The 14382-nt window shown below is 49.4% G+C and overlaps 1 protein-coding gene and 1 long non-coding RNA gene across 2 annotated transcripts in view; one reads left to right on the top strand and one right to left on the bottom strand.

Moving 5' to 3' along the window:
• Window positions 1–292: 292 nt before the first annotated feature.
• On the bottom strand, window positions 293–4058 carry LOC142587475 (prolyl 4-hydroxylase subunit alpha-1-like). The gene is made up of 2 exons (XM_075698520.1): window positions 2936–4058; window positions 293–1191 (listed from the first exon to the last, which is right to left on the bottom strand). Exons 1-2 carry the CDS (start codon window positions 3905–3907, stop codon window positions 697–699), a joined length of 1467 nt encoding a protein of 488 aa, XP_075554635.1. The 5' UTR covers window positions 3908–4058; the 3' UTR covers window positions 293–696.
• A 1185-nt stretch (window positions 4059–5243) lies between these two features.
• The window catches only part of LOC142587474 (uncharacterized), a 65486-nt gene continuing 56347 nt past the window's right edge, over window positions 5244–14382 (top strand). The window contains exon 1 of the long non-coding RNA XR_012829551.1: window positions 5244–5482. This is a non-coding gene — a long non-coding RNA (uncharacterized LOC142587474). The remainder of the gene's footprint in view (window positions 5483–14382) is intronic.

Genomic DNA, 14382 nt, shown 5'->3' with positions numbered 1-14382 from the left:
TTCGTGGTCGAAGTGGCTCCAGGACTGCGTGGCGGCTCTGACATGCGAAGTAGCGGTTCAATACCCCTAATTGAAGCTGTGTTTAGGTCCGGAACTTACCCTGTGTCTGCGCAGCCGTACAGTCTTGGAGCCCCTTCGACCGCGGGCACCGGTGTTGCAGGCCAGATTGTACGTGACTAGATTTTAGAACGTTACAATAAATTACACGCTTTACGCGGGGCACATAGATGCGCCAATTAATGATCAGAAGGATCTATCCTAACGACTCAGTACCTTTGTACAAAACCGCCAAAATCGTTCCAGGGTCCCCTGCAATAAGACTATTCTCGGTTAAGAAAATAGTAGCTTTCTTCTTGGCATTAATTCATAAATAATTTAATATGCAATACTGCAAACGTGGCTGACGCAGCACTTTGAAACCATGGAAGCTTTAATGTAAACGAGTGACAGTCGAGACGTCTTATATTCTTCTATTGCTAACCAGTGTTCTCAATTTGTAAATCACCCTTCGTTTCTGCTCTTTTTCCGAACTCTCGCGCCCCTTCTCTACGCCGCTCTCAACACAAACGTCACTCCTCCAAATTCCACAGTTTTAGCCATGCCGATCGAAAACGACGATCGACATGCGTGCGCAACTGCCGATCAGTCTGGTCCCTTCCAGCGCGGAAGCGGGTGTGCGGCGAATAGGCACTCGGGTTACCCGGGGTAGTCGAAGCGCACGACAACATTGGAGTCCTCACGAATCCATTTCGTGGCTATCCACTTGGTTCCCCAGAGTACGGGGCATCCAACGTGATTCGTCCGGTTCTCCAACGCCTTCATCTGGTGCCAGAAGGAAAAGTGGACGGGTCCGTCGCTCCCGGAGTACGGCGCCAGGTCGTGCCAGAAGAGGGCCGCTCCGCGCCTCGGCTTCACGGCGAGGTGCAAGTTCACGAAGGCGGTGGCGCCCCCTAGCGAGACGTCGGACAGGTAGAGGAGCATGGTGGCCAAGCGATTGCCGTACTGCGTGTCCCATTCGTCCGCGAGCTGGTCGAAGCTGCTAGCGTCGTCGTGAGGCGTGTAGTGTCCGCCAAGACCGTAGTTGGCCACCTGGAAAGGCTCGGCAGATTCCAAGGACAGTCCTGTGGCCAGGCTTATGCGACGAGCGAGTGGCGCCAGGGAAGGATGCTCGGCATCCCAGAGCCAGGACACCTGCATTAAAAATAAACGGAACAAAAATCATGCTCATTCCGCGCTCCGTAATGTGAAAAGTTGGGCGAGTTGGTGGTTAATCATCATACCGTGTTGGTGAAGCACCGCGCTCACCAGGACAAGGCAGAGAGACACAAGAATACACGACACTCACTGCAGTCGCAACTAGTTTATTTCGGGACAAACATTTCATATTTGTATACCTGCGCACCTTCAGAAGTCAAAGATATGCAAGGCAAGATGAAAAGCACTTTGAAAATCACCTGCCCGCGCCCACTCGGGCGTAAAAACTAGGCAACATATCTTTCATGGTGTGCAATCCTATCCTATTTGTTGCACCACTAACAAATTTATTATTAAACATTTTATTTTAGTGTCCTTAGAAAAACGCGACCTCACGATGGGTCAGAAGAACAGATGGTTGGCTGACACAACCCTGTCCCCTCCTGTGAATGTGAAAAGCTTCTACTATTTTCCTGGTCAGCTGATGCTTATGGTGCGAAAGAACTGTAGTGTCATTGTAAAGTGGAAAGCACCCGATCACGGTAGCCGCATTTAGACGGGGGCGAAATACAAAGACGCTCGTGTATTCAGATTTAGGGGCACGTTAAAGAACCCCACGGGGTAAAAAATATTCTGGAGTCGGCCACCACGGCATGCCTCATAATCCGTACATCCCCGGCCATAATTCAATTAAAGTTTAAACCTTGTGCCTCGATGCGGTGGACCCTGTGAGACAATGACACTACTTATCTAATGACAATGGTAATCAGGCAATGACAATGCTAATATTCTGGCACGCATCAACAATGGCGCGGAATGATGCATCAAACACGTCTTGCTTTGTGTTATGTGTATACTATGTACTAAAACACAACTGGTGCACGCAAGGTAGCTTTTAACATGAACTCTTAGTTATGGAAGTAAAACAATTATATAATTTCTGTGTACTGATATACTACCATCGTCATCAATTGTACTTTCTTTGTCCAGATAATTCCAGCAGCCGATATGCTTTCCGAACGAAACGTAAACTTGTTCCAAACACGCGCACCAATTAGGGCAAGCAAGCACTGAGCTATCTAGTTCCCACAGTAATAAATCAATTTCTTTTTGAAACTGAACGTTACCTTCCACGAAAGCGTTTGAAATCTACCATTAAGAATGCACATTGGAAAAACCGAAAGACATATTTATTTAGTTGATATACTCTATATTTATTTTACTCTCTTTGAGAGGATCATTTTACGCGCATGTTGTCAGCTTTGTAATATTGTTGAGTTTATACATTACATATATACATTATTTATATATATGTAAATATTATTACATATCTTTGTGTCGCTCATGTGATAAGATGTGATTGCTTTCCAGTTCTTATTCTTCTTCTACAAATTCCTGCATGTTGACTTGCTACGTCATGCTTTTTACAATGCTCGTAAAATTATGAAATTGTTGTGAAGTGCTTGTGCAGAATGCCAGCTGTTCTACGTAAGACCAGGACGTTGTCAGGCTCTTGTCTTTTGTCTAGGCGCCCTCTTTCCATCAGAAAGAAGTAACCTTTCACTTTCAAACTCACCACTCTCGCGTTGCATTAAACGCCGAAGAACTTAAATATTCGCCGTAAACATCACTTGAAATTATCGTCCACCATCGCAAACAGCACATGAAGCTTCGCTCATTACATCGATCCCCACAGTGCGTGGAATCATACAACAGTATTGTGTAGTGCGGATATTCGTACCTTGCTAATGCGCTTGTAACTGGTGACTCCTTCTGGATTGTCCCAGTCGTAAATGGATCCCCGCTCCAAGCCTGTACGCCCGGCTTGCTGAATATAAGCCACTTCAGATGCCGTGAGGAAGTCAACGAAGACCGCAACACGAGGTGTTAGGGACAACACTTCCAGCTTGAGCGGACCCAGTATCAACCGCGGGTCTCCGTTGCCAGTCCACAAGACGCACCCGATTTCTCCGGTATTCGTTCTCAAATCGCCCTTTTCGGCGCAGACGGATTTGTAATCGTGCACGTCGGTCTCCGGCGGGGCAGGGTACAGGTGCCGATGCCTTGCCTCTAACGCTGCCCGCCTCGCGTCGTTGGCCCGAAGCCACCAGAGTCCCAATTCGAGTTTCCGAGCGCTAGATCCTGCATTCAGTGCTGCAGCAAGCGCTTGCCGAGACCAGACCGTCGTGTTGCCATGCGTCCCGTTCGCGTAACAGCCTCTCGCGACGTAGCTGAGATCTTCCGCAGAAGCGGATGGCAGCCGACGAGTTCTCATGGCCGCGATCCGCGTGACGGAGACCTCGTAGACTCGCTGTAGTTTGCACAGGCCATCGGCGGCCCCCACAACGTCGCGGTCAGCGGGCCACCACTTACGTGACGAAGGCGCCGCGAACGCCGGCAACAGCGCCGGCAAGGACGCCGCGGAAGCCGCGTCTGATTGCAAGGCGTACAAGCGAGACGCACGGATGAATTTTCCCAAGACCGTGCCGGAACCAACGCGACGAAAGCTGGACAGTCGTCTCCGGTGCTGCGCGGCGGCTCGGTCCAGGCGGCTCTCTTCCAGAGACAAGAAGTAGAGGGCGTCTTCCAAGCTTAGAGCCTCGGTGGCCATGGCCTCTTGCATGTCGTGAGTAGATGTGAACAAGTCAGCAGTGCATAGCTGTGAATGAAACAGCCAGCACAGGGCTGTGACACCGCTCCACAAAGTAGACATTCTTCTTCGTCGTCGACGTCAAGTGGTCAGTGCAGGTCTTTGGTAAGAGCTGTACAAAGCTGGCGCGAAAATTTGAGGCTAATTGTCTTTCCAAGGTCCGATCACCGTAAATGAATGTGAAACTTAGTCTCTGAAATAGATTCTTTACTGTATGTGAGTATTTCATGATTATCATCATCAGCAGCAGCGGCTTATTTTTACTGCAGGAGGAAGGCATCTCCATGCGATCTCCACTTCCCCTGTCCTGTGCTAGCCGATTTCAACTTGAGCCTGCAGATATCCCAATTTAGAAAATTGGGAAATTTTGGCGGGGTACTACGCTGGCACGTCGTAGGGGGGCACTCCGGTATAATTTTGACCACTAGGATGTCTTTAACGTGCTCTCCTTGCACAGGACACGGGCGTTTTTACATTTCGCGCCTATCGAAATGCGGCCGCCGCGGCAGGGATTTGATAACGCGCAACACCATAGCCGCTAAGCCACCACGGCGGGTGATTTTATACGTGCTGCTTCTTATCTTAAACGCCAGCTTCACCTCCGCCGCGGGTCGGGCCGGCGTTGCACTATCTTCGGGATGGGCCCACGTATGGGGAGTGCTTAACGCCTGCTCCACCTCCGCCGCGGGTCGGGCCGGTATAGCACTGTCTTCGGGATCGGCTGACGTATGGGGAGTGCTTGACGCCTGCTTCACCTCCGCCGCGGGTCGGGCCGGCATTGCACTATCTCCTGGATCGGCCCACCTATGGGGAGTTTTTTGCTTACCACGCCAACGTCACGAAAATTTCCTTGGACGGTAGAGAAGTTGCCTTCCTTCGTTGGCATAACCACGCGAAAGCGCTCATTGCGCTGCTCGCGCCTTCGTCATCGTTGTCTTCTACAGCTGGCTCTGTTGCCGCTCATCATGCCAGCGTTCCCATACTGCCCCTTTTCCCCTTCCGTGTGGCCTAACCATTTCGGAGCAGGAGAGACATTGCTGCACGCGCGCTCCACAGCGACGACGAGCAGTGCAGTGGCGTCACTACTGGCTCAGCCAATCGCGCGCCTGTCTGTTTTTTTTTTTTTTCGCGTATGCGCATGGGTTTGCGCCGGAGGAGTTTTCGACGTACAAGCGACGGACGGACGGACGAATCGGCTAGCCATAGGCAGTTTCGATGTAAAAATGTATGTGCGTACCTTTCGTCGCGCTGACCACCGATCAAGAAAATAAATGTGTTCATATCTTTGTTCAAAATTCTGTGAAACCTGTAGAGGGCGCTACGCGCCATGCGTTCTATATATTTGGTTGTCGAATAAAGGTGTGTGGCATTCGTTCGGTCAACGCGGCTCCGAGACACCTGGGTAGACGCGGCTAGCGTCTGTCAGCACCCCACATCGTACATGGTGTCAGAAGTGGCCGCTGTTCGCTGTCTCTAATGGTGAACAAGCCGGATGCTGCTTTGTCGGGGTACCTGGACTCCAACAGCCATTGAGCTTCGACTTCGCCGACCCAAGTGCATGGTCTATCTACCTGGATTGAGCGGTTCGAGGACTATGCCTACGCTACAGGATTGCACCAAGCTACCGACGAGGTTCTGGTACGAACGTTTCTTTATTGCATAAGTGTTCAAGCTCGACGCGTGCTGGCGTCTTTCAACTTGTCGGCCGAAGTTCAGTCGTACAGCGTTGTTAAAAGCAAGTTCACCTCGTATTTCGTGCACCCGCTAAACGAAGTTCACGAGAGTTATCGTTTTCACAAGCGGACGCAGCAAGGAGACGAAAGCGTCGATGCTTTTTATTCCGCGTTGCGAAACATGGTAAAAACATGCAACTACGGTTCAGCGTCTATCGAGGACAGACTCGTTCGAGACCGATTTATCGTTGGTTTCTTGGACAGCACGTTATCGGAACAACTCTGCCGCTCTTCCGACTTGACGCTTGATAAAACGCTTCTGCATGCACGGCTGCACGAAGATGCTGAACGAGAAAAACGTGAACGAGAAAGCCAGTTATCTGGGCCAGTCTCCGTTGATGTAGCGAGACACAGGCCAACGAGAAGGCAGTCACGTAATCAAGCGTCGGGATCAAGAGAAACGCTCCTCGCCGGCGCGCACAGATGGTGCCGCTTCGGCGGACGAGATGAGCATCAGCGGAAATTTTGTCCTGCCAACAAAGCTGTTCGCAAGTTTTGCAAAAAGAAAGGACACTTCGAAGCAGTTTGTTTAGCGAGACAACGCTCGCAAAGGCGACAGTCACATGCCATCGAGATGCATGTTGTCAAGAGCAGTCATGAGGCAAAGGCTAAGTTTGTTTGGGTTCACGTGAATGGAGTCCCACTCAAATTCAAGGTCGACTCAGGAGCGGAAGTTACCGTCGTTCCAAGCACTTTTTCAGGAGTACTGCCGCGACTCGAAAAACCGGGAGGGTCTTTCCACCGATCCAGGAAATTGCCCTTTGAAAGTAACAGCTACGAAAGTAACAGCTATGAAAGTAATTGGCCTAGGCCAATTCACAGCTACGTTTGAGTGGAAGAGCCGCACCTGTGTACAGTCAGTATATGTCATACCTCCGCAGTCTACACCTCTACTAGGCTACCCTGCTACCATCGCATTGGGAGTCGTGAAGTTCATCGACGCCGCACAGCGACCTGAAAAGCAAGCCAGCTCTGCAGCTCTGGCGAGGACATCTACGAAGGGCTTCGTACCGTAGGGGAGGTGCACACTATTCGACTCAAGCCAAATGCTAGGCCATTTGCTCTCGGTGTACCTCGTAGAATTCCCACTCCTCCATACAACCATGTTAAGGAAGAGCTGGACCAGATGGAAAAACAAGGTGTCATCAGGCGCATTACGAAGCCGACGCCATGGTGTGCCGGCTTGGTCGCAGTACCGAAGGCATCAGGCGGCAACCGAATATGTGTCGACTTAACGAAGCTCAACAAAGAAGTACTCCGTGAAAAGCATGTGCTTCCAACGGTCGAATGGGTGCTCGGGCAACTGGGTGACGCCTAAGTGTTCTTGAAGCTGGACGCGACAGCAGGATTTCACTAAGTGCGATTTTCCCAAGAATTCTAATAGTATACCACATTCATCACACCATCATCATCATCATCAGCCTGGTTACGCCCACTACAGGGCAAAGGCCCCTCCCATACTTCTCCACCTACTCCGGTCATGTACTAAATGTGGCCAGGTCGTCCCTGCAAACTTCTTAATCTCATCCGCCCACCTAACTTTCTGCCGCCCCCTGCTACGCTTCCCTTCCCTATAGGAATCCAGTCCGTAACCCTTAATGACCATCGGTTATCTTCCCTCCTCATTACATGTCATGCCCATGCCCCCCCACCCCATTTCTTTTTCTTGATTTCAACTAAGATGTCATTAACTCGCGTTTGTTCCCTCACCCAATCTGCTTTTTCCTTATCCCTTAACGTTACACCCATAATTCTTCTTTCCATAGCTCGTTGCGTCGACCTCAATTTAAGTAGAACCCTTTTCGTAAGCCTCCAGGTTTCTGCCCCGTAGGTGAGTACTGGTAAGACACAGCTGTTATACACTTTTCTCTTGAGGGATAATGGCAACCTGCTGTTCATGATCTGAGGATGCCTGCCAAACGCACCCCAGCCCGTTCTTATTCTTCTGATTATTTCAGTCTCATGATCCGGATCCGCGGTCACTACCTGCCCTAAGTAGATGTATTCCCTTACCATTTCCAGTGCCTCGCTACCTATCGTAGACTGCTGTTCTCTTCCGAGACTGTTACATTTCATCACACCATTCGGACGCTACTGCTACTGTCGTCTACCTTTTGGCTTGACTTCAGCAGCGGAATATTTTCAGACAGAAATGGTTATATGACATCCTGGTTTTTGGCAAAGATCGAGAAGAGCGCGACAAGCGACTTGTGGAGGTTCTTGAAAGTCTGAAGACAGCCGGAGTTAAACTCAACAAGTCAAAATGCTGCTTCGGTCAAGACAAAGTAAAGTTTCTGTGTGTGGTGATCGATGCTAACGGTATCTCGCCAAGTCCTAGCAAACTCGAAGCACTGCCCAACTTGGAGCCACCCAAGGACGTTGCTGGGGTTAGGCGATTCCTCGGCATGGCTAATCATATGGGTCGATTCCTGCCCAACCTTTCGCAAGCAACCGCCCCTAGTCGCGCATTGCTAGGTGAGCAAAATGCATGGCAATGGGGACCGCTTTTAATCGGGTAAAAGCGATGCTCACTTCGGACCTGTGCGTCGCTAAGTATCATCCCGGTCGTAGTACCATTGTCTCATGCGAGGCGAGCTCATTTGGATTGGGCATGGTTCTTCTGCAGGAACAACCATCGGGTGAGCGACGCGTGGTAGCCTTCGCATCCAGTTCGCTTACTGAAGCGGAATAGCGCTACAGCCAGACAGAGAAAGAAGCGCTGGCGGTAGCATGGTCAGTGTACCGTTTGACCAATACGTGCGTGGCCTAAACTTCACTGTAATAACCGATAACCAGCCGCTGGTAACTCTACTAGGAAACGCTGGCTTGGACACGATGCCCCCACGTATTCAAAGGTTCCGCATCAAACTTATGCGCTACCAATTTAGCGTAGTCTAGGTTCCGGGCAAACAGCTAGCCACTGCGGATACAAGGGCTCCGGATGAGAAGCCGTCGATCAATCCGGCGGATGTGGTAGAGGGGTTTGTGGAATTTCAAGTTGCTACGACCACAGACACGAAGCTGGTTACTGTAGATGACGTTCACAGGCACCAAGAACTCAACTGGGAATGCAACGAGCTCAACTACTGCACTCAAGGTTGGCCTCGTCGAGACAGCGGAGCACCTCAAGAAGTACTGGAGCCATCGAGTTAATCTCTTTGTGCAACGGCATCCTGCTAAAATGTAATTGCTTTGTCATCCCGGCATTGCTGCAAAAGGATACACTCGAACTTATCGATGACGGCCACCACGGAATTAACCGATGCCGCCTAAGGGCCCAGGACTCCGTGTGGTGGTACGGACTTTCGCAGCAAATACGGGACAGAGTCACTCGCTGCAGACAGTGTGCAGTCACACGAGCGCGTAAGAAGTGAGCCATTGGTGCCAACGAAGACTCCAGAACAACTGTGGCAAGGAGTAGGAATGGACTTGTTTAGTTACAAGGGACAAAGCTACCTACTAGTGGTTGATTATCGTTCTCGCTACCCTGAAGTCATCTACATGCGAAGCACGGACTCTACACATAACAGAGGTTCACATACTGGCACAACTTCGCCGGTCAATTGAGGCGGTCATCAATGCAGTCAAAAGCATTTTTGCTCGTTTTGGTATTCCCGCAGTAGTACGAAGTGATAATGGACTGCAATTTGCTTCGCATGCCTTTGCAGCTTTTGTGAAGTGCTATGGCTTCCAACACATCACCTCAAGTCCAAACCACCCGCAGTCAAATGGGAAAGTGGAAAGGATGGTGCATACGATCAAAGAATTGTTTGCGAAAGCAGACGACCTTCTTCTGGCTCTTCTGTCATGCAGAGACACTGCAGGCGTCACAGGGTTCAGCCCAGCGCAGCTACTGTTGAGTCGCAGCTGGCGAACCAGGCTTCCCAAGACAGTGGACCGCCTGGAACCGAAGTGGCCTGCGCCAGACGATGTGAAGTGCCAAGACGAAGAGGTGAGAAGGCGGCAGAGGAAATACTTCGATCGCCGTCATGCCGGGACCGTCCTTCCTCCGCTGCAGCCGGGAGATACGGTGTGGGTTCGAGACATCAAGGATACGGCGTGTGTTCTCAGCCCAGCCTCCAAGCCCCGCTCGTATGTCGTGGAAACACCCAACGCTGTGCTTGTGCGTAATATGATACATCTAGTGCCCTATTCAGACACAACGATGAATCAGCTCAATGAGCCAGCTCGGAGTGAAAGCCGCGAGGAACACGAAGAGCAGACCACGGCAACAGCAACACCACAAGTATCCAATGATTGTGGAGTCGCCAGGTTTGGGCGTCGAGTCAAGACTCCGAGAAGACTTCTGAAGTGTTTAGTGCGCATATCTCGGGGAAAAGATGTAGAGGACGCTACGCACCATGCGTTCTATATATGTGGTCGCTCCTCGCTTTCCCTTTCCTGTTAACTGTGTATATGTGTTCAAAACAATAAAGGTGTGTGGCATTCGTTCGGTCAACGCGGCTCCGAGTCACTTGGGTAGACGTGGCTAGCGTCTATCAGCAACCCACATCGTACATAACCGATTTCTCATGTGCTACGCAGCTTCGCTGGTCATCCTTTTCGTGGTCATCATGACGTTTTGGCTTCGGCAGCCGTTTGAAACGTTTTGTCTTTCAATAAGTTTTACTTGGTCGGTGTACGTCTTTCTTTGTCATGTCTCATCCCGACCAGACGAGACGGGCTTCCGTCGAACCCTCATTACGTCTACAGTTTCTCGTCCTCAATGCTGAGCACGCGTGGTTCACTAAGAAGCTTCCATAACACGGCGTAAACTGAACACGTAATATAGCCCCGTTTACATGGATGCCTCATACTTATGTGGAAAGGGACTGATGTTGTCCGCGGCAGTCGATTTTTGCTGATTCTGAGTGGTTGGAAGGCATAATTTCTTGGAAAAATGGCCGCCAGAGGAGCAGCGTGAACTCGAGCGGCTTTATAGACTAGGAAAACTGCCTTAAAATATTTAGACTTGAGGGGAAGCTTCGTTAACAAACTATAACACGGCAATCAGCACTCGTATACGACGAGAGAAATTATTGAGACGTGGAAAATTCCCTTGAAATAAATCTGGTTTGCGAGACAAATGCTTGTATGTATTGAATCTCTTAAAAGATGAGGGGGGGAATATGCGCTCACCGAGAGGGCATCGTCAGAAGTAGACCACCACCAGGCACCTTACTGAGATGTAGAGAGCTTCGCGGCCGGAACAAAGTCTCCCCTCTCCGCCGGCCCAGGGTGGAAAACGCGCTTTCCGATCGCTCAAGGTTGCGCGGACATTGTATAGCTCTAGCGTCTAGGAAAAAGCTTAAACAGGTGCGGGGGCGGCACGCATAGCGTGGGAAGCTAGCCGCCGGAATAGCTATCTCAAGTACTGCTGCTGGCGAGGGCGAAATACCTTCGTGTAATTATAATAACCCTAATAGGACTTCTTTCAAAGAAAAAAAAAAGAGAAGAAAAAGAAAAGGGAAACGGCTCAGAAGGCTATACTACGAGAGCTATGACTGATACTTTTCTATATATATATGTATTCATCTCATCTATGGGATCGCATGCGCGCGCTGTTGGTTTTAAAGCGCAACCGTGGTAGGGAAACGGAAGGCGATATGGCGCTTGAAAGTAACCGTTGGCTTGACGAACCAACCGACTGAGCTACCTTTCCGGGCAACATTGAAGGATCACGAGTTCAAATCACATGTTATGTTCCTTTTTTCCCTCTTTTTTCTTTCTTTTAATGTATTTTCCTTCCTTTTATCACTGTACGGAAACCTTCCTAAAAAAAAATTATATATGCTCAATTATGTGTGGCCACACATGTGCAGGTCATAAATACCAGGTTCTCTAGCCGAGTGCCATCCATGCGGTATAACCGAGCTCAGATTGGTCCACCTTGACTGATCAAATAGGGCACCACTGTAGGTTAAATGAGGCGTACAACTCCTGCGGGACCCGCCGTGGTTGCTCAGTGGTCATGGTGTTAGACTGCTGAGCACGAGGTCGCGGGATCGGACCCCTGCCACGGCGGCCGCATTTCGATGGGGGCGAAATGCGAAAACACCCGTGTACTTAGAATTAGGTGCACATTAAAGAACCCCAGGTGGTCGAAATTTTCGGAGTCCTCCACTACGGCGTGCATAATCAGAAAGTGGTTTTTGTCACGCAAAACACCATAATTCAATATTTAATTTAACTCCTGCGGGGACGGTAGAGTATCCGTCTCCAGTGCAAGAGGACCGTGATTCACATCCCGGTGCCGCGCAATTCTCCACAGAAATAAAAAAAACCGTGTGTTGAGAAAATTGCACAAACAGGCCTGGAGTGCGGCCTGATCCCGGTGACCAGAACCGCGGTAACGCACTCTCTCACCAGAGCAGGACTGGCCACCCTGGTGCAGTACTTGGCCACAACCTCCTATATGAATACAACAATCAAACCCCGGCCCTCAGTCCCCAGCAGCCGCGAAGCAACTGACCACGGCGGCGGTCAGATCTGTAACGCTGCAGAGGGTGCTAAGAATACCTGGCTCCGGACAGGCCGCCATTGGAATCTGAACCTGGCAACGTTTAACGTTAGAACGCTATCTAGTGAGGCGAGTCTAGCAGTGTTATTGGAGGAATTAGAGGGTAGTAAATGGGATATAATAGGGCTCAGTGAGGTTAGGAGGACAAAAGAAGCATATACAGTGCTAAAAAGCGGGCATGTACTGTGTTACCGGGGCTTAGCGGAGAGACGAGAACTAGGAGTCGGATTCCTGATTAATAAGGAAATAGCTGGTAACATACAGGAATTCTATAGCATTAACGAGAGGGTGGCAGGTCTTGTTGTGAAACTTAATAAGAGGTACAAAATGAAAGTTGTACAGGTCTACGCCCCTACATCCAGTCATGATGACCAGGAAGTCGAAAGCTTTTATGAAGACGTGGAATCGGCGATGGGTAAAGTCAAAACAAAATACACTATACTGATGGGCGACTTCAATGCCAGGGTAGGCAAGAAGCAGGCTGGAGACAAGTCAGTGGGGGAATATGGCATAGGCTCTAGGAATAGCAGAGGAGAATTATTAGTAGAGTTTGCAGAACAGAATAATATGCGGATAATGAACACCTTTTTCCGCAAGCGGGTTAGTCGAAAGTGGACGTGGAGGAGCCCGAATGGTGAGACTAGAAATGAAATCGACTTCATACTCTGCGCGAACCCTGGCATCATACAAGATGTAGACGTGCTCGGCAAGGTACGCTGCAGTGACCATAGGATGGTAAGAACTCGAATTAGCCTAGACTTGAGGAGGGAACGGAAGAAACTGGTACACAAGAAGCCAATCAATGAGTTAGTGGTAAGAGGGAAACTAGAGGAATTCCGGATCAAGCTACAGAACAGGTATTCGGCTTTAACTCAGGAAGAGGACCTTAGTGTTGAAGCAATGAACGACTATCTCATGGGAACCATTAAGGAGTGCGCAATAGAAGTCGGTGGTAACTCCATTAGACAGGAAACCAGTAAGCTATCGCAGGAGACGAAAGATCTGATCAAAAAACGCCAATGTATGAAAGCCTCTAACCCTACAGCTAGAATAGAACTGGCAGAACTTTCTAAGTTAATCAACAAGCGTAAGACAGCGGACATCAGGAACTATAATATGGATAGAATTGAACAGGCTCTCAGGAACGGAGGAAGCCTAAAAACAGTGAAGAAGAAACTAGGAATAGGCAAGAATCAGATGTGTGCGTTAAGAGACAAAGCCGGCAATATCGTTACTAATATGGATGAGATAGTTCAAGTGGCTGAGGAGTTCTATAGAGATTTATACAGTACCAGTGGCACCCACGACGATAGTGGAAGAGAGAATAGCCTAGAGGAATTCGAAATCCCACAGGTAACGCCGGAAGAAGTAAAGAAAGCCTTGGGAGATATGCAAAGGGGGAAGGCAGCTGGGGAGGATCAGGTAACAGCAGATTTGTTGAAGGATGGTGGTCAGATTGTTCTAGAGAAACTGGCCACCCTGTATACGCAATGCCTCATAACCTCGAGCGTACCGGAATCTTGGAAGAACGCTAACATAATCCTAATCCATAAGAAAGGGGACGCCAAAGACTTGAAAAATTATAGACCGATCAGCTTACTGTCCGTTGCCTACAAAGTATTTACTAAGGTAATCGCAAATAGAATCAGGAACTTCTGTCAACCAAAGGACCAGGCAGGATTCCGTAAAGGCTACTCAACAATAGACCATATTGACACTATCAATCAAGTGATAGAGAAATGCGCAGAATGTAACCAACCCTTATATATAGCTTTCATTGATTACGAGAAAGCGTTTGATTCAGTCGAAACCTCAGCAGTCATGGAGGCATTACGGAATCAGGGTGTAGATGAGCCATATGTAAAGATACTGGAAGATATCTATAGCGGCTCCACAGCCACCGTAGTCCTCCACAAAGAAAGCAACAAAATCCCTATAAAGAAAGGCGTCAGACAGGGAGATACGATATCTCCAATGCTATTCACAGCATGTTTACAGGAGGTATTCAGAGGCCTGGAGTGGGAAGAATTGGGGATAAAAGTTGATGGAGAATACCTTAGCAACTTGCGATTCGCTGATGATATTGCCTTGCTTAGTAACTCAGGAGACCAATTGCAATGCATGCTCACTGACCTGGAGAGGCAAAGCAGAAGGGTGGGTCTGAAAATTAATCTGCAGAAAACTAAAGTAATGTTTAACAGGCTCGGAAGAGAACAGCAGTTTACGATAGGTAGCGAAGCACTGGAAGGGGTAAGGGAATACATCTACTTAGGGCAGGTAGTGAC

The sequence above is a fragment of the Dermacentor variabilis genome, chromosome 7 (genome assembly GCF_050947875.1).
Source record: "Dermacentor variabilis isolate Ectoservices chromosome 7, ASM5094787v1, whole genome shotgun sequence".
NCBI lineage: Eukaryota > Metazoa > Arthropoda > Arachnida > Ixodida > Ixodidae > Dermacentor > Dermacentor variabilis.
The sequence above is the reverse complement of the archived record's forward strand: the minus strand, read 5'-3'. Positions and strand labels throughout refer to the sequence as shown.

What these genes read in the sequence shown, in the direction of transcription:
- LOC142587475 (XM_075698520.1), bottom strand. Translation starts at nt 3,907, where the DNA reads ATGTCTACTTTGTGGAGCGGTGTCACAGCCCTGTGCTGGCTGTTTCAT. An exon ending in GTTACAAGCGCATTAGCAAG is followed by an intron (nt 1,192 to 2,935) that starts GTACGAATATCC and finishes TTTTTAATGCAG; the next exon opens with GTGTCCTGGCTCTGGGATGC.